The 20084-nt window shown below is 37.1% G+C and overlaps 1 protein-coding gene across 1 annotated transcript; it reads right to left on the bottom strand.

Moving 5' to 3' along the window:
* Positions 1-11841: 11841 nt before the first annotated feature.
* On the bottom strand, positions 11842-18957 carry LOC149952593 (ATP-binding cassette sub-family C member 4-like). The gene is made up of 20 exons (XM_090168639.1): positions 18729-18957; positions 17766-17876; positions 16746-16869; positions 16470-16688; positions 16154-16407; positions 15581-16073; positions 15429-15518; positions 15155-15346; positions 14909-15090; positions 14759-14855; positions 14462-14692; positions 14232-14404; positions 13869-14179; positions 13731-13810; positions 13520-13670; positions 13227-13457; positions 13071-13171; positions 12568-13014; positions 12225-12503; positions 11842-12165 (listed from the first exon to the last, which is right to left on the bottom strand). The coding sequence occupies exons 1-20, from the start codon at positions 18803-18805 to the stop codon at positions 11920-11922; spliced, it is 4089 nt and encodes a 1362-aa protein (XP_090024765.1). The 5' UTR covers positions 18806-18957; the 3' UTR covers positions 11842-11919.
* Between the last annotated feature and the right edge of the window lie 1127 nt (positions 18958-20084).

Below are 20084 nucleotides of genomic sequence, written 5' to 3'. Positions count from 1 at the left end.
TTTCTACAGCTCCTTGTGCAATTCCTACATCATCGTGCAATTTCTTAGCGGCTTTAGTTTGTAATTTACTACGAAAGTATGTTAAGGTTCGATATTCTTTAAGAACGTTTGTTAACGAAAGTTTTTTCTTTTTGTACTCGGCAATTTCACAGAGCTTTATTCCGACCACAAGAGCTCTCGCCACGCTTAAATTATCGATGTTGTTGATATAGTAAAAATTGGTTTTAGTTTTTAAAAAAGCATCAAGATCGATAATATCTCTGTTTTTTAGAGCTAAAAATTTTTTTCCCATTTTCTGTGGGGATTTCAAAAGAATTATACTAAATTTCATTTCTCCATCTAGTAAGAAATCTTTTTTCGATTGAGCAACGCGAGCTATATGGTTAAATATTCGAGAAACAGTTAACTGATCAATTTTAATAAATTTAATGTTAATTGGATGTTCTAAATTTTCCGATTGAATTGCAAATCTGAGGAAATCGAAACCAGGTGCTTGTTGTCTTACGTATTTGATGATTTTGGACAGAATCTTTTCAAATACTGTAAAAAATAATAGTGTGGGGATTTCGTTTAAGTCTATTAGTTCTAGGTCAATATCCAATTGTTTACATTTCCACTTTTTTTAATTTCTAGGGCTTAATTTTTTAATTTTATAAAACTTTTTATAATTAAAAGTGTTTAAAGATGAAAAGTCTAATTGAGAGTCCGAATCATAATCACTGGAGTCATCCATGTTCTAATTTCGTTTCCAGGTCTAAAATATTATTCTAATTACTATTACGAATAATTAATTAATGAGTTTAACTTGCCTTCGTGGGTGGAACAACAATTTTTCCTTCCGTCTGCTCAATTAATTTTTTCAGCCTGTTTGTTGAGTTTATGATTCGAATAACGTCCATGGATAGGGTGTTAGCTAAGAATTTCACCCTCTTATAATCACCCTTCCAGAGTTCATCTTGGGGAAGATGTTTGATGTTTTTATATGAATATATCTGGATATCTAGATATACCCCCTTGTCGCTCGCTTTTTTTCTCGGAGTTTTAGTTTCGTAAGACACTCCACCTTTCTTGACTTTCACTGATTGTTCGATTCCAACTTCTTCGATGTTTGACATTCTACGGACCTCTTGAATATAGTCCCCATCCGATTCGTCCGACTCTAATAACATCTCCTCTTCGGGCCTATCAAAAACTGAAACTACCTGACTCGCGGAGATTTGACTATTACTTGTGGAAGCCATTTTAGCCTGTTATGATTCAATAGTAAAATTTTGCCCTTTTATACCAAATGTATTTTTCATTAATTTTTTTCAAAATATAAAACCTTGAATATTAAAGTGATTCATACTACAAGGATAGAACCTAGTTATAATTTATCAGTATGTCAACGGTATTTAAAATTGTTTGTGAATAACAATTTAAATATGTAGACATGTATAAAAATATAAAATTATTAATTATTTTTTTGGAGGCCTTTATATTTAATTTCGTGACAAAAAAGACAACGCCCTAAGAGTTTTTAATATTTTTTGCTTTAAAATCGATTATAGATGTAAGAATTTTGTTAATTACAGGGTTAGATGTTTTAAAATTCTATGGGAAGAAATATATTTCTGCGAGGTATAAAATTTAAACGAAGGGATAAAATTATATTTCTGCAGGGTGTATTTGATAAAAAATTGTCTTTTGACTTGATTTTAAAACAAGTTAAAATCAGGATGTAAAAATTAAATATTCTGAAATCTTTCTTATAAAAGCGTGTTTTTCAACGTATTATTTTTATAAACCATGGGCTCTCGCGAAGTTTTGACTGTTTCTGGTAAGATCTCTCATCCTCTCGCTATTAACCCTTTTTCACTAAAATATTTAGCTTTACGTAAAGTTAGGAATTATAACCTTTTTAAAATTAACGATATTTCAATTAGAGTTGAAAATTACTGTATGAGAACTGTCTTTCTTGAGTGTAAAGCATTAATAGAACCCTTTAAAAAAATTGTTTTTGCCTGTCCCTTTATAAAAAACTCTTTCAAATTATCGCCAGCTGTTTTCGCTTCGGTTTTTTCTAGAAGAATCAATAACAATTCTTGTCTATTTGACGTTCATTCTATTAATTTTGTCTGTCCCCACGAGGCTTTTGAGTTTGACGGCTTATTGTTCCACACTCAATCCTCTCTTGAAGGCTGGTTTTCTTACGAAATTTTACGCCTAATTGGAAAACATATGCGCCTATATCAAAATTTTAATAAGATCCCATGGTTCCATCAACACAAAAATCGTAGGAGCCTTCAACGTGACCTTTTGTTACTATTTCAATTACAACAAGTTTCCTTTTTTCGAAAAAAACAATTAAGTATAACAACTGACTTTCGCCTAACGAGATATACCATCCGTTTAGAATTAGGCATGATCGTTCTATTTTTTATTTATGATTTGGATCTTCTTAATGTCAGGTAAAAACCCTTTTCAAATGAAATTTCCTGGAATTTTAAATAACATATTATATTATCGATTGTTTTGGGTTAAAAATAAGGTTTTCGACCAAGGATTTCATTATAAACCGAATAAAAGTTAAGTAACTTAATTTTTTAATTTTTCTTCAGTACAAAATGAAATAGGTGCTTTTGATTCTTACCAAACGTAATTAAAATATAAAGTTATTGAACTGCTTTGCGTTATATCAAATAGAGTAAAGGCTTTTTTTTAATTTTTTGAACTAGAAATTGTGTTTTTCTATCGCCCATTTCAAATTCAGAAAACGTTGCTGTCCAGTCTGGCGTCAATGCGAAGAAATTGATCGAAACTGAAAGCTGCGGTATTTCAAATTTTTTAACACAAAATTTGGAAAACCCGAACTTTTTATTTACCTAAAAATGAATAAGTTGAAAAGTGTAAATAAAGGGATAAATATACAAAACATTTCATTTCCTCAAATATTATTTATTATCAATGGCAATAAGTAGAAATAGAACGAACTAAAAATTGGTTTTCAAGTATTTTACGAAGGTTTAAAATAAATTTGGTTAGAATTGAGTATGCTTTAGCTAATAGACATATGTGCTAATCAATTTTATGTTATTTTTCAAGAGATTGAATACGAATTCCTAAATATTAATTCAGACGATAGGGCCCCAATTTAGAATTTAATAGAACTCATAACTTACAAGGAGACGACCCGAGGTGATAATCACCGATTTTGTTCAAAGTCAGGTATAATGTACACCTCCATGTAACTTGAAAAACCTGCAAGGGAAAAGTTGCGACAGGCTTTCGTTTTGCCTGGGCAACCGAAAACGTTTTTGACAACATGATTCGGATTTTTTTCCATTGAAAATAACATGGGAATCTGAAGGATTTTAAAACGTTAAAAATACATATAAATTGATTTTAAAAATTTAATTTAATCAAGTTTAAATGCAATTTAATGGAAATAATTCCAAATCATGGTGTCAAAAATGTTTTCGGTTGCCATGGCAAAACGAAAGCCCGTCGCAACTTTTCCCTTGCAGGTTTTTCAAGTTACATAGAGGTGTACATTATACCCGACTTTGAACAGAATCGGTGATTATCACCTCGGGTCGTCTCCTTGTCAGAGCGACATAAACAATATCCCGTCTGTCAACTATCCATTTACTAATTAATAAATTTAAATAGAAGCCGAGCTCCATTTATAATTTTATTAAGATAATTATTATTTAATAAACGTTATATTTTCATGGTCATGATCGTAATAAAGCAAAATCAAATTATAGGAAAAAGGTCAGCTACGCTGAGTATAGAAGGTAATATATAGGTAGACCTGAGTCATTCGTTGCGGTCAAGAAGGGACAGGTATTTGAGATGTTAATAAATTGTTTTAAATGTAAATTAATTCCAATAAATTTTATTTTTGGTGTTACACACATACGTAATTTACGAGGCTACCGTATTCCTTTAAAATTGTGTAGTTTTGGAATATCGCCTTCTAGTGACCGACGCTGTATTTATATATCAAAACACACTAAAAACTTCCAAACCGTAATGGCAACCATAATTGTTTACTACCCGTAAACCGCGTATTTGATTAATAAATAAACGTTGAAATTTTAACAAAGTGTACAACACCAATGTACAAAATGTCATCTTATGTATTGCTGTTTTCCTTTCAGCCTATATATAGCGGCCATTTTTATAACCTTTCATTACTAATATTCGAAAACGATGTGCCGAAAAGGTTTTAAAACACTACAGTATTAGTTACATGTATATTGTACGCAAAAGAGGACCATTTTATAATAATTGTTTTACTGATTTGAAGGATAAACTTCCAACGATTGTCAGTACACTATAAACACTTAATTTTTAAGGTTTAATAAAGTTCGCGTTCGGTCTTGGGCTAGTAAAATGATTAAATCATGATTAACATGATTAATCATGATTCAAATGATTAAATCTAATTAAAATGATTAAATCTAATTAAAATGATTCAATCTAATTAAAATGATTATATCTAATTAAAATGATTAAATCGAATTAAAATATTAGATCATGATTAGAATGATTAAATCTCGTTTAAATGATTATATCATGATTAGAATGATTAAATCTCGTTTAAATCGTGATTAGATTTTCTAATCTTGATTAGATTTTTTAATCTTGATTACCCTGATTCTATAACTATCTATTTATAAATTATTGGGATAGCCTTATATTTTAAAATGTTTCTGTTTTAGAAATATTGATAATAAAGTGGGGACTTTCACAATCTTTATAATGAATATTTGAGGACATTTTCACACATCTTTATGTGAAAATAGTTAAAATTTTAAATTATATTGTTTTAAATTTTTTGCAATTAACTTTGCTATATTTTATTGATTATGGTGTAAAAACTATTTTACACACGATTTCAATAATTGTATATGGGGACCTCAATGGTCTTTTAATCTAACATATGGGGACATTTATAAAGTCACACATTATCTATTTATAAATTATTGGGATAGCCTTATAATTTGGCCCACGAGGGGTCGGAGTGTGCAACAACTGGTGGCTTTACCGGGGAGTCGCGGTCCGGCTCTTGTAACCCAGCACGGGCGGTGGCGCACTGGGAGATGTAAGCTCCGTCCCAATGGTCCTATCTCCACCTCCGACTTCGGTCCGGTGTGGGCTGGTAACTGGGGTTCGGCCCAGGCTAACGGAGCGGGGCCGGGCAAACTGGCCGTCTCGAAGGATTGAGTTGCCTGCTGTGGGGCTGCGAGCCTCCGTATGAGGGTACGGCGCCCATCTCCCGGCCTTTTGGGGTTCCACTGGGATATCCGGTGCCAGCTGTGCCGGGTTATGCGGTCTGCCGTGTGCCCGCCGTTCCCCTTAAGGAGCTCTCTCCAAAGGGTTTGACTCTTTACCTCCGTAGGTAGGGTGTCGGCTGGCGTTGCCAGAGCATCCGCTCTTATTCCCACTGCTGTGTGCGAAGTGGCGAGTTGGTCGACCCATTGCTGCACCTTCTGCTGGGTTGAGCGGCTTGCTTCGAAGGTGCGACCATCAGCAGTAGGGTTCTGCTACCCATGCTGGTTTTGTCACCTGTCCGGGCGTGTGGACGCTGGCGTAGGGCATTTGATGATGGACCTCCGGTGGTGTGGTTTCAATCCTACCGGTACACCGGGCTATAAATTTGATGCATGTCCAGCCTTATAATTTAAAATGTTTGTATTTTAGAAATATTTATAATAAAGTGGGGACTTTCACAATCTTTATAATGGATATTTGAGGACATTTTCACACATCTTTATGTGTAAATAGTTAAAATTTTAAATAATATTGCTTTAAATTTATTGTAATTAACTTGACTATATTTCATTGATTTGGGTATAAAAACTATTTTACACACGATTTCAATAATTGTATATGGAGACCAAAGGTGAGAACTGTACAGATTACCTGTGCAGGTCAGCAGATAACTGCAACCTGCGCAGGTCAGGTCAGATCAGATCACGATAGAAAATATTTTTTGCATGTTGCAGGTTGGACAGGTGAAAAGACTGGCAGATACAGGTTGGGTAGATCATATTATTGCAGAAAACGAATATTCAATATGTATAGTATGCTGTGACGAACTGGTGCCTGTCCTCGCTAAAATAAACGCGGGGAGAATTGTAATGTGTAGCTTCTCGGATTACGTTTTCCCTTACTCTTTCCACACGAGCTCCAGTCTCTAACTCTCTCCACGCGGTGGCGCGCCTCGATTTAATTTCAATTTTCGTTTTAATTTCGTTGTTGACACTAGTCTCGTCACTCGTGGTCCTTAGCTGTAAAATACGTTTTATTTTGGAGACCAAGAATTAAATTTCTACGGTGCCGGCGACGTTGGATGATTATTTTCTTTGTAGGTTAAGACGTCAAGTGTTTAACAGACCAGTTAATATTTAATATGTCTTTTAAAACATTACCAGTGAGAGACTCTCACTGGTAATGTTACTTGCTTACTCTTAAGCATTTACCTCAATAAAATATATATTAATACTTCTTTACATATGTCTTTATTAGTATTTCTGCAGGTGATTTGCAGGTTACCTGCGCAGGTTGCAGGTTAGACAGGTGAAATAGCCTGCAGGTGCAGGTTGGGTAGATCATTGGTTTTAGGAAAAATTGCAGGTTGCAGGTGGTACAGGTTAGAAACTTGGCAGGTGCAGGTTGGACAGGCCGTAGCAAATTGCTGCAAGTCCCACCTTTGATGGAGACCACAAAGGTGTTTTTACCTTTACATCTGGCGACAGTTTAAAAGTCACACATTCGATAACTATCAATATATTGGAATAGCCTTATAATTTAAAATGTTTGTGTTTTAGAAATATTTATAATAAAGTGGGGACTTTCACAATCTTTATAATGGATATTAGGGGACAGTTTCACACATCTTTCTGTGTAAATAGTTAACATTTTAAAATACATTGTTTTAAATTTTTCCAATTAATTTCGCGATATTTTATTGATTTTGGTGTAAAAACTTTATAACACACGATTTCAAAATTTGTATATGGGGACCTCAATGGTCTTTTAATCTGACATCCAGGGATATTTTAAAAGTCACATATTCGAAAACTATCGATACATGAAATATTAGGAAAGCCTTATAATATAGCAATTTTTGTGTTTTAGAAATATTTTTAGTAAAGTGGGGACTTTTACAATCTTTATAATCGATATTTGGGGACAGTTTCCCACATCTTTATGAGTAAATTGTTAAAATTTTAAATTATATTGTTTTCATTTTTTTGCAATTAATTTGTCGATATTTTATTGATTTTGGTGTAAAAACTATTTTACACACATTTCCAAATATGTATATGGGGACCTCAATGGTTTTTCTGGTAGTGCGAGATCTCATTGCGAGGTCAGGCGTTTCGGTCTTGCGGTCAAAAGTTATTGGTCCGGTCATGCCAATCCGGTTTCGGCGCCCCCACCTACGACGGCGCCCGGTGCGGCCGCACCGTTCGCACCACCCTAGGCCCGGCGGCTACTCTTTCTTGTTTGCTAACCTCTTTAGCGTTATCATACTTAAAATCACCCAAAGTTATTACGCCGATTTGGATATTATTTATTATTATCGCTTTTGAACAATGTGATTTGGCGTTCTGGTATCACGAACGTAAAATGAACTGTACGAGGAATGGATAAGTTAGAAGAAATATACTTCAATGTAAAGGACGCCGGTAGTTACGGAGGCATTCGCGGCCTTTATCGGGCTGCTCGGACTGAGGGTTTTAAAGTGACCATAAACGACGTGAGATAACTTTTAAAACGTCAAGACACGTACACATTACACAAACCAGCTGAGACGCAATTTCCGAAGAAACAAGACGAAAGTGTATGGGATAGCCGTACAATGGCTACTTGATCTGGCAGACATCCAAAATATTAAAAACCACAATAGTGGATACCGATATATCTTATGTTGTATTGATGTATTTAGCAAATTCGCATTCGTTGTGGCTACTCAAACCTATTTAAGAATCTGATCGTCATCCAAAGGTTAAAGAGACGGATCATGGTTTCTATGCAAAGAAGTTCAAAGTGAATTAAAACGTTTAGATTAATCAAGTTTTTCGCATCGCACTCCTAAATAAATTCCAATATTATTGAATGATTCAATCGAACATTTAAGGCTCGAAAGTATTGATATTTTACGGCAAAAGAAACGAACAAATGTATCGAAGTTTTAACAGATTTATTGGAAGCATATAACAACAACTACCACAAATCTAGTAAATGAAAACCGCTTGAAGTGACGAATGAAAATTCTAAACAACTGTGGCAGAACTTATACGGGAAATGAGTTTTTACCCTTCAGTCTCGTTTCCTTCTGAAAAAGGTGACTTGGTTCGTAATAGCAAAAATGAAAAAAAAAACCGTTTGAAAAGGGTTACAAAGCCAACTATACCGAGGAAACATTTAAAGTTGCTCAGCGCTTATCGAGAAACCCTCTGTTATATAAGCTCGAGTATCTGAGGACTGAGCCCATTTCGGGTGTGTTCTACAAAGAGGAAATACAGCTAATCGGGAAAGACCTCGACAACCTTTTTCTTAAAATAGATAAAGTTTTAAGAAAGAGAACTAAAAACCCGGCGGAACGAAAGAGCTTCTCGTACGTTGGCGTGGTTACAGTTCAGATTTTGACTCTTGGGTGCGAGAAATCGTAGTTTTATGAGTTTCTATATTACGTTGCCCTCATTTTCGTCAAAAACATTACTTTAAGCGAGTTCGGGTCTTTTCACGGGAACTCATTAAACTCGAGGGAGCGTATGAAGTTGGACTTTCTGAAATAAGTTATCCTAGAACGTGGAATAACGTTAATAAGGAATGTTTAGTGGGAATTTGGAACACTAAAGATGATACTACATTTGTAGACAATACTTTCAGATGTCCTTGGAAGAACGATTATAAAAGAGGTCTAAAAAAGTCGTCGTCTTGATTTGTGTGTCTTTTAGAAACGCCTTGAAATCTTGGGGGAAAGAAGTGGGGGAAGAAACCTTAAGAAGAGCCTCCGAAGCAGTGAATATGTAGACTGGAAATGGTTGTAAAACGTCTCAAATTATCATCTTAGATCGAGCCGGGAAGAATAAAAGACATTATCTGCTAGAGTCTAATATATTATCGTAGTAATATCACAACAACTTGACGAACTGCCGTTGGCGCAACGAGCAAGACTGTGGTTTCAGCAAGAAGGTGCCCCACCTCATTACCACAGAGCCGTGAGAAATTACCTAAACAACGAATTTCCACAACGATAGATAGGGAGAAACGGTCCCGTACACTGGCCAGCAAAGTCACCCGATCTGACTCCGTTAGATTTCTTTCTTTGGGGCTTCGTCAAGGACAAGGTGTATGCCACTCCGGTTGAGACCCTTGAAGAGCTGCGTCAATGAATTGAAAGCGCTTGCCGGGAAGTAACCCCGGAAATGATTCAAGCTGCCTTTGACAATATGATTGTTCGCACCCAAGCATGCATCGCAGCCGAAGGTGGTTTTTCGAAACGTACTTATAAATTTTGTTTGTAAGTAGATAAATAAAATATCTCTTTGTTTTTTCAAAAATTTCGCATTTTTAATCCTACGAAATTAAATCGTGTATTACCTTCTTTGCCATTGTCTCCTCGATTTCCAGCGGTTTTTATTGCAATAAACACCAGATAAAACAAATTTCTGACTTTCATAAAGTTACACTACTCTCCCAATGTAATTAAAAAAAAAGTTATTTTAGCTTGTCCAACTTGTCACTTTTACAAGTCGTATTTTGTCAGTGAAAAAGACGTTTATTTTTTTCGCGCCAACGCTATTTGTACGTTTTCGGTGACGCTCTAGAATTTTCTCATTGACAATTTTCTTATAGCACCTATTGGTTAAAATTTAAATTTAAAAAAACGTTAAAATATTTTTCTATTTAGATGCAATTTAGGTAGAAAGTGTCCCGCGGCACGTTTAATGTACAGTACAAATTTCAACTTTCAAGAAGGGTCACCAGATCAAGATAGAGACGACGCTCTTTTATTGGAGACCAACTTAGGGCAGTTAGTCTATCTGAAGGAGAAAACTTCCGAATCACGAGAGCTTAAAGACCGAGCTTAAGAATAAAAGCTAAGTACACACTTTTAGCACTATTTTCTTTATTATATCTGAAATAGAGATATTTTAACACGCTTTTGTTTTAAAAATCTTGATTATCTTTTCTTATACGTTTAGTGTCTCAATTAAGTTTATTCAATGGAGTCAATCACTGAATGATTCACAATTCCTTATTTACTCAGTTCCTCAACTCGTGAAATCGTCACTGTTTTGGCCTAGGCTTACTGCATGCTGAGATCTTTAAACCGAATAAAAATAAATTTATTTTATTTCAATGAAATGTTTTGGTTATTTACTTTAGTTTACATAATTTAACTATAAAAAAGGGTCTTAATGGATACTAATTGCATGTAAGTACAAAATAGGTCAAATATACGACGGTAAGACAATACAACAGCATTGATATCAATGGGGAAATATGAGCTTCGGGCTTCCCACGGACGTCACCATCCCGGCATCGGCTGCTTTTGAAGCTAGCCAATGACAATTTATTTCGATCAGTACCCTTGGGCATCGCCATAATATCTAGCAAATAAATTACAAGAATCATCTTAGTAGGATAGTGGGGACTATATAATCTACCAGATGTAGTGGGAAAAAATCAGACAGAACCATAGTCCATGACGTCACAAACTAGGCCCTAGAAAATTATCGTTCAGAATAAAAGCCGCAGCCATTTTAATATAAAAGTGGTAGTTGCACGAATCTCAAACGCAATATATCTCTGTGAATGTAGGTTATATTTATAGCGCTGAATGTCTTATTTATAAATATGTAACTTACAAATTAAAGTTGTTATTAATTAAATTAAATAATGTTTGAGATCGAAACTGACTTTTTTCCATAAAATTGGCACTTTTAGAGAATGAGTATAATTTTCCAACCCCTGACGTGACGTCAGGGGTTGGAAAATTATACTTTAGAGTGAAGTCTGAATCTCACTACTGGAAGTTTCTAAAATTTTAATACACATCTTTTTTATTAAACGAAAGTTAAGAATATTAATAAGAAATTTCTTTATTTATGATTATAAAGTAATATGGTTAAAGTACAGTCATTTCTTCGCCGTTTGAATCGCGCAATAACGGAAACGTTTTGTGGATCGAGTCAACGACAAACGCCTGTCTCTTGATAGGCTCAAGTGATTACGTAAAGCGCAGAAAGGTACCGCCCATCTCAGCCCCAGATGGTAGAAAGGGTAATGGTATAGTTCGATATTCATGGTGGGAATGAATAAATTCATGATAATACGTATTCATCCCCATCTCCTGACCTTCAGAGGCCGAAAATTGATTAAATAATTCCCGAAAACCACTTCGACTTCTTATTTTTATAATAAATTAACGGTTATACCAATTTTTATGAAATTTTCAGTACTGCTTTATTGAAATCGCCTTTATCCTATTAGCTAAAAATATTAAACTTAACGACGGTAACATACCAATCATCAAATGAACGAGCAATATATAAAGTAGTTAACTTTCTATTTCGAAAATCTATTTGTAACTTCCTCTTTAAGATTGGAGACCCTCAAGCTGGTCGTTTATACATTTAAATGATTTTTGCGATTTTATACGTACTTTATTTCAATTAAAACCAACTTGCTTGAAACTTTGATTTTTAGTTGGTATTGATCATTTCTGAACTACGTTTTCGGTTGCATTAAGAAATTTTTATGTTAAGGGAGATTTTTGGTCAATTTTTTAGAAAACGTAAAAATAATTTTATTTTAATAAGACACGATTAATATACATCTTAAAAAACTACGAAAAAACTTAAGAAAATGATGATTAAATAATAAATAGTTATACTTTGTGTTCACATTTTAAACTATTATCGACGTGTCTAATGATTTGACACTGTTGGAACCTATTCCGTTTATACCGCTGTTGCTTCTTCGAACGCTATGTTGTCCAACGTCGTTTTTTCTTTTGGCCTCTTTGGCAATTTCGTACAACTGCTTGGACATGACCGGTCCAGTTTGCTTGACCATATTGGTCAATTGAGAAGATTCTCGGTCCAAGAGTGCCAGCGGTTCGTCAAACTCCACTATTCGCCCAGCGTCCAATACCTAAATTGAGATGCGACTGTAAATTTACATTCGAAGTACCATTTTTTCAATGCCCTTACAAGAATTTTGTCGGAGTCCATGATGGTATTAAGACGATGAGCGATGGTCAGAACTGTACAATGACCGAATTTATCCCTAATTGTGTTTTGTATCAAAGCGTCCGTCTTGTGGTCGACGTTAGCCGTGGCTTCGTCCAGAACCAATATTTTATTCCGCCTCAGTAAAGCTCTCGCCAGACAGATAAGTTGTCGCTGTCCAACGCTGAAGTTGCTACCTCCTTCGGACATTTGGTTGTCCAGTCCTCCGGGCAGATTCATAACCGCTTCTTTCAGTTGAACCTACGCCCATCGAATGACTTTAAATACTTGGTAAGAAATGACTTATTAATTTAGTCGCGCTTACTTCCTCGAGAACAGCCCACAATTCTTCGTCATTTTTATCATTGAACAGGTCAATATTGCTTCTCACGGGACCCGTGAATAAGATCGGATCTTGCGGGATGATGGAGATTTTGCTTCTGAGGTCGTGAAGACCTATCTCCTGACTGTTGACCCCGTCAATGGTCAGCGTTCCTTGCGGCTCAGTCATTCGAAAGAGGGCGGTGATGATGGAACTTTTCCCCGCCCCAGTTCGCCCCACTATACCCACCTTATCACCTCCCTTGATGTGACAGTTAAGGTTTTTCAGCACCGGTACGTCCGCGGTATCCGGATAAGTCAAACTTAAGTTACTCATCTCTATGGATCCTTGTTTTGGCCAATCTGGAGGTGGTTTCTTATCCGGGGGAGCTTCTAGTTCGGCTTCTGGTTTCAGTTTACTATATTCAAGAACTCTTTCTACCGCTGTCATCTACAACGAACAACCAGTTAAATTATCCACTTTATAATCAAGTTTCAAGTACTTACTTGACTCTCCAATTCCGAAAACTGTCTTACTCCCCATTGGAAGGTTCCTGTTAACATCAAGGCCGAAGAAATAGCCAAACCAACGTTACCACCGGTTGTTCCTGGAATACTAGATCGATATAGCTACGATACATGTATACGACAAGCACAACCGACCTGTGTCCACGGCTATGAGAAAAACCGTAAGAAAAGTTATGTAAAGCACCGTTAGTAAGTCAAGCATAATGGCGAGCCACCGAGCAATGCACAGGAGAATGAAGCAGGACGACGTGTGCATGTCCTGGAAAGCGCAAAAGTACCGTTCGAACTGTCGTTGAACGCCGAAGGACCTGATGGTCGTGATGCCGTATAATGACGTCGATAAATGGGAGAAAACTGGACTCCTCGCTGTCCCCGAGAAGAATAGATTACCAATAATGCAACTACATAAATTCAGATCTTAATTTTACTTGTTCCCTCGAGTCTCTTGACGTCCCTCGCGGTACGGATGTAAACCCTCCGTATATAAAAGAAGACGAAAAAGAGTAGCAAAGTTGGAATGGAGACGTAGGGGCTGACGTAGATGACCACGACCAAGATGCCCAGTAAAGTCAAAACGTTCTGAAATAGGCCTATGTCTTATTTTCAAACTCAAGATATGTCTTTTGTAAAAGTATTTACTGTCAACATATCGACGAGAGTGAACGGTAGGAAGTCATCGATTAGACCCAAGTCTTTGGTGAAACGGTTAAGAATTCTACCTGCAAGGTCAGTGTTGCATTAATGGCTTTCAATAACTTCAAAGTAATCGTTACTCACCAACGGGGTTTTTATCGAAAAATGCTATTGGGGCTCGACTAACGCATTGAAACATGGTATTGTGCATGTTTATGGATGCCTCCATACAAATGAAGAACGTAGCTACTGCTCGGGTTAAAGATAGTACAAACAGGGCCACCATCAACCCGGAATATATGTAAATGTTGGTGTAGATGTCCGTGAAGTCCCCGGTGATGTCACTCCACGTAATTCCCCTAGAAGACGGGGTCGTGTCGTTTGGAAACACCAGATCGATATCGTTAGTTGAGTTTGATGGAATTTCCTTATTTTTATTTTCTTCGTAGTTGGTCCTTGGAGAAATTTTTTAAACTGGCGTTTCCTAACGAGAAATCTTTAACTTACCACAAGGACAACCAGTAATCGCTGTAGCTATATATCAACTGCGCCAAGAGATTACTTAAAATGACGAATAGAATGAGAAAAAAACCTCCACCGGCCTTGATGTAATTGAAGTAGGTGGAACCCTTTACTGACCCCTCACCTTTCTGCTCGGCGCCTTGCTTGGGGTCATCTTTCTATAGCGAAGAACCTTCATTTTGTGAAATGAATATGGTCAAATTTAGTGATCTAACGTTTAATTTATCTATATCAACGTCTTGCGCCAGGCCCATGGACGCCAATGAAGTTAGGGACGAGTACATGGAAGTCGTTGGGTCTGGAGTGGGCAGTGGGGTAAGTAGTTCGTCCTTTTGTATACTCTGCGATTCGCTGGTCTTTCGTGCCGTTTCTTCGTCCACCATAGCCAAAAGGTCGTATCCTTGGTTGATCAGGTCGTGGAAACTGCCTAAGGCTATTACTTTACCCTGTGTATTTAACGCTGAATTCATGAGAATACCCTTACCAACGTGAATTATAGTGCTGGTTCTTACGTGTTTTAAGATGATTATTCTATGGGCAGACTTTAAAAACTGTACTTGATGAGTAACGAGAATACGAGCTTTATTTTTAATGTATCCGTTAATGCATCTAAACGTTAAGTTTGTTACTTGAGTCATTTCGTTAAATGAGACTGTATTTACTTGTCGAATAAATGCTTGGCGACTGAAACGTCGACGGCGCTGAGGGGGTCGTCCATTAAGTATACATCGCCATCCATATAGATAGAGCGGGCTAAGTTGACCCTCGCCTTTTGACCACCGCTAAGGGATACCCCTCGCTCACCAACCAAAGTTTGGTCACCGTACGGTAAGAGTTTAATGTCCTGGGGTAGGTTCGTTAACTTGAGAATTGCAATCATAGTACTTTTAAAAAAAAATTCTAATTACCGTGTCGAGCTCGCATACGTGAAGAACTTTTTGGTACTTGTACTTCTCCATAGGTAATCCGAAGAGGACATTCTGCTGTATCGTTCCCGCAAAGACCCAAGGTTCTTGAGATGAGTAGGCCATCTTTCCGCGTATTTTAATTTCTCCTTTACTGGCTGGGAGCTCGCCCAAGATAGACATGAGCAAGGATGACTGTTTAATATACAGAACATTTCAAGATCTTCGTTTAAGATACGTGAAAATTAATTAGATAAATAAACGAAAACTTTACAACCTTTCCGCAACCAACGGGACCAACGATGGCCCATAATTCTCCCGGTTGGACATTCATATTAACGTCACTCAAGGTCATTTCTTCAGATTCCTGAAACAACTCCTATTAAACGGGCTGATTCGTCTTATGTTTATTTATAAGACGAATCTCACTTCATTCCACTTGGCAGAGACTTTATTCAACCAAATTCCGCACTTGTCCGGTTCGACATTCAAATTACTTTGGTCGACGGTCGTAAACTCTTCTTGCTCGCCCAGTTCCATGAATTTCTGAATTCGTTCCAGCGAGATGCTGGCCTCGGCCCATTGCGAAATGGCCATAGGGAAGAAGAAAGTCATGAAAAGACGCAGGTTGTTGTACAGACTCATACTGACGAAGACGATCTCGGCCGTTAAGTGGTTCCCCATTAAAATATAGGCCACGAAACAGACGAAGACTACGACTTTGGAAGCGGCAAAGTTAACCGCGATATTGAACCCTCGTAGGATGGATGTGTATCGGATACGGCTAATCTCTTTCGCTCTAGCCATCGCAACCAGCCGCGCGAACGGGTACTCCAAAGTATACATTTTAATTAACCGCATCCCGGTCACGATTTCGTTCATGAGTCGAACTCGCTCGTCTGTTAGGATTGCGGTGTGAGATCTGTTAAAGTAAAAAAGATTTGGTTTAATTCAATCTTGTCCGCGCTGGCGTTTCTAAGCGTATTAAGCCGTGAAGGTAACCTGAGTTTGGAGAAGATTTTCCCCATGTATGTTTGGATGGGGATGAAGAGCAGCAAGACCACCAATCCAAAGAGACAGGATACTCCCAAATGGTCCCATAGAATGGACAAGACGATGATGATTTGAATGGGTCCAACGATAAAGAACGGCAGATAAACTACTGCCTGGTCAAATCGGTTGACGTCGTTGGACAGCAAATTTACCATCTGACCCACCGTCGTTTTACCCAAGGATCTCTGACTTAGTTTCAGCGACTGTTGGGCTTAAGGAAGTTAGTATAATCTCGTGTGTGGTATTAAGATGTTATAAATTCAACCTTTTTGTAAATGAGAGTGCAAGCCGCTACACGTAACCTCATTCCAGATCGAAGCATCTCGAAGAAGACCGGATGGTACGAGCAGACGTTAGCGAAGGTGAAGAAACAGACGCCCGCTGCTGAAAAGTAACACTCCAAATCTGTCAAAGAACCGGGTTCGCTGAAGTACCTGATCAGCCAACCTAGACATATGGGTTGCAAGACTCCCGTGACGCATTCCTAAAACCGAAAGTTGTTATAACGTATCTCAATTGCCACTTTAATTGTCTTAATTACCTCCACGAGACAAAAGAAGGATTGAATAAAGTACGTTTTACCAAAGGCTCGTATAACCGCCAACCTCAAACTGACTCGGTATTTTTTTATAGTTTTCTGACGTCGTAATTCTTCCTCCCATTCTCTATAAGTGTCAACAAGTGCGTTTGGTTATTTGGCGTGTTTTGGAGTTTCAACAGCGAGAACAATGTGTTAATTTTCAACCAATTATCGTTCATAATATTGTCAAGATATTTTTCTACTAATCATTTGACAAATTCAGTTGCCTTTTGATGATAAGTGATTGATTTTATATGGCTGAATAATTTAGGATTGTTAAATTAACTTTTAATATAAGTCATCCGTTTCATTTAGATTTTCCCATAATTTCTTACCACTACCAGAAGTTTATAATTAACTACTTAGAAATGAAGTATCTACCTCTTGTCCTGGTCGTTTGCCTTACTTTTACGATAAATTAAACTATTCGCCAGTTCTAGTGGAGAAAATTATTTACTCATCACCGTGAAGTATTCGTCAAGGTCAGAATATCAGAGACACACTTTTAAGTCATCCTCAAAAGCGGCAAAAAAGAGAGTAAAATGATACAATCGTCTACTTATCCTGAATTTAGCTGCCAAAGTGTCAACCGTAAGCCCTTTTTGGGAAACATTTCCACCTTGACTCGAACTATTCGTCACCACAAAATCAAAGTAAAATGAAATCATAGGGCTACTCTCCTCACCCTTCTCCTATTATCTTAATTACAATCTTACAGGGGTCATTCATTTGGTTATGGCGCACGCGGCGAGAAAACTGAAAACGCTTTTTTTATCGACAAACTATGTTTTAGCAGTTATAAGTATACTCTCCAAGAAAGGGGTCTGGTTTTTAAACTTCTGATAAGACCTGTAATACAATTAGTTTCAGACGCATTTTAGTTTCTGCAACTGCGACGTTTTCTCTACAAAAAGTACATGTTTTTGTCAAGCGTGCTTGAGATATATTTAGGAGGCCGCAATGTGCGTGAAAAAGACTTACCGTCCCAGCTTGTCGCCTAAAAGAACTGAGCCATCGTCGCGAGGGCAGTCGTACAGATCTTCTTCCCCCAGTTCTTTCTTATATCCCATTCTGAATAACGGCAACGTCCAGCTAGCATTTAAAATGTTAAGACGAATATATCAACGCTGCTAGATTATGGGCTGGTGTTCACTTGGCAAAAACGTCGCGATGCCGAGTGCCGACGCAAAAAAACCATTAGCTCTAAAGGCTGGTTTTCACTAGGTGAAAAACGCCGCGATGGCGAGCGTCGACGAAAAAAAGCATAAGACCTAAAGGCTGGTTTTCACCAAGGGGTGCTCACGCTTGATTTTAAATGGTAATTTTTTTTGCCTTTATGTTTCAATTGTCTGTCACCGACGTCACGATTTTAAGAAGTTATTTATGTCCTCGGACTATATTTGCTCTGACTTTTGCCGTACCCAAGCAATGTATTTTTGATGTATTTTTTAGCATTCTTTATTACGCCTGAGGAGCTAATCGAATGTTTTAGTGACGTTGTCATCAGACCCTGTCACGTTCATCTCGTCTCTTATTTGAAGGCTTTAAAAAGGGCTGCGCGAGCACACCTATATTAGCGTCTCTAGCAACCTTGGGTTTTCACTAGGTCAAAAACGTCGCGATGGTGAGCGTCGACGAAAAAACCATTCATTAGGCCGATAGGTAGGTTTTCACTTGGAAAAAAAGCTGCGATGGTGAGCGTCAACGCAAAAAAAAATACATTAGGCAAGGCTGGTTTTCACTAGGGCAAAAACGTCGCGATGGCGAACGTCGACGCAAAAAAAACGCATAAGGTCTAAAAGCTGGTTTTCACTAAAAATTGTATTGGATTTTTGGCGTCGGCGCTCGCTGTCACGGCGGTTTTATCAATAACACAAATCAGCCTAGAAGACCGTCGAGCCACTTGAAAAACTCCCTTTTACAGATGGTAAAATAATGCCTCACCAGAACATGTATTTGGTCAGGTAGTTGATACTATCCCACGGCGAGGGGTTTTTCCCCTGTGGTCTCACGTTCATCATTTTGTACAAATTTTATTTTGAATTTCCACTGATTGTACAATAATTTAAAACGACGTGGAGTTAATTTATCTGTAAAACTAGGTTTAAAAATATAAGGAACTGTTCATATATAAAAGGTGGCTGATTGGTTTTTTTACACGGCCGTAGCCGATTTCTTCCCTCTTTCTAGTTGATTATCCCTTTCGACAATTATTAAAGCTTAAATCCGTTATCTCCTTTCGAAAGGCCAGATAACAGATAAGCAACTTTTATTAGCTGATAAATTGAGAGAGGACGAAGCATATAAGTTGTGATAATGGGCCACTTGCGGCACAGTAAGTTTTTATTTAAGACTTTGATGCGTGCATTTTTCGTAGTCTTAGTGCAGGGTCTGTAGTTTCTTCGTTTATACCGCGTCTGTTTCCACTCCCTTCATTTCGACAAATCATTTTAAAATTGGTAATTTTCTTCGAGGAATTGATTACTTTACACTGTAATTTATCGTTTAATTGCGCCTTAGATGTAATGTTCTTGTAATTTAGTTTCATTTCTGTCTCCTCCGGATAATAATTATTCAATGGTATAATTGCACCGCTCGTATACACGGATAATGCCTATATTTAATTATTTTAATTTACATTTACATAACATTATCGGAAATTCCTAGCCCTATGGTCTTCTAAGATGCAAATGGCAATGGAGCCTTAGACATCACAAGTGTTTTAATTTCCTGTGTTTAATCATTTATTAGGTTAATAAGTAATAATAATGAACCTTGCTAATACCCACCTTACACCCAAGTCATCGAGTTACTTTTTTTGCCTATAAACAGTATATCCATTTAGAAAAATTATATTAATCTTGTACCTTCACAGGCTCGAAGAGCTTTTCAATAGGACCGCATTTCCTTGATATTTTCAGGAAGCATTATTAGATGTTAAAATTTTAGACCCAAATGTCAATAATTTTGTTATTCTTGATGATTTACTTTGTGAAATATCAAATAACAAAGATGTCACGAATTTGTTTTTAAGAGGTTATCATCATAAAAACACGTCGGTTTTGGTACTAATGCAAAATTTATATTATCCTGGGAAGGAAATTATAACATTAAATTTAAACGCACTCAATCCGATTATTTTCAAGACACCACGTGACAAATCGGCGATATTTCATTTGGCTAGGCAGAATTCTCCAACTAACATTAAATACGTCATTGACGCCTTTCATGAAGCAAGTGCTACAGACTTTGGGTATTTATGGATGGATTTGAAACCAACTACGTCCGATGATCACAGAC

The sequence above is a fragment of the Leiobunum rupestre genome, chromosome 3, assembly GCF_980474605.1.
Source record: "Leiobunum rupestre chromosome 3, qqLeiRupe1.1.hap1, whole genome shotgun sequence".
In the NCBI taxonomy this organism is placed as follows: domain Eukaryota; kingdom Metazoa; phylum Arthropoda; class Arachnida; order Opiliones; family Sclerosomatidae; genus Leiobunum; species Leiobunum rupestre.
Note: the sequence above shows the minus strand (reverse complement) of the source record. Positions and strands in the feature narration are given on the sequence as shown.

Bases quoted from the DNA above. Each gene is read 5' to 3' on its own strand.
- LOC149952593 (XM_090168639.1), bottom strand. From the start codon at position 18,805: ATGATGAACGTGAGACCACAGGGGAAAAACCCCTCGCCGTGGGATAGT. The intron at 16,408-16,469 runs GTTGAATTTATA...TAAGCCCAACAG, and splicing joins GCACTCTCATTTACAAAAAG to TCGCTGAAACTAAGTCAGAG. The intron at 14,180-14,231 runs GTAAGTTAAAGA...AATTTCTCCAAG, and splicing joins GATTACTGGTTGTCCTTGTG to GACCAACTACGAAGAAAATA.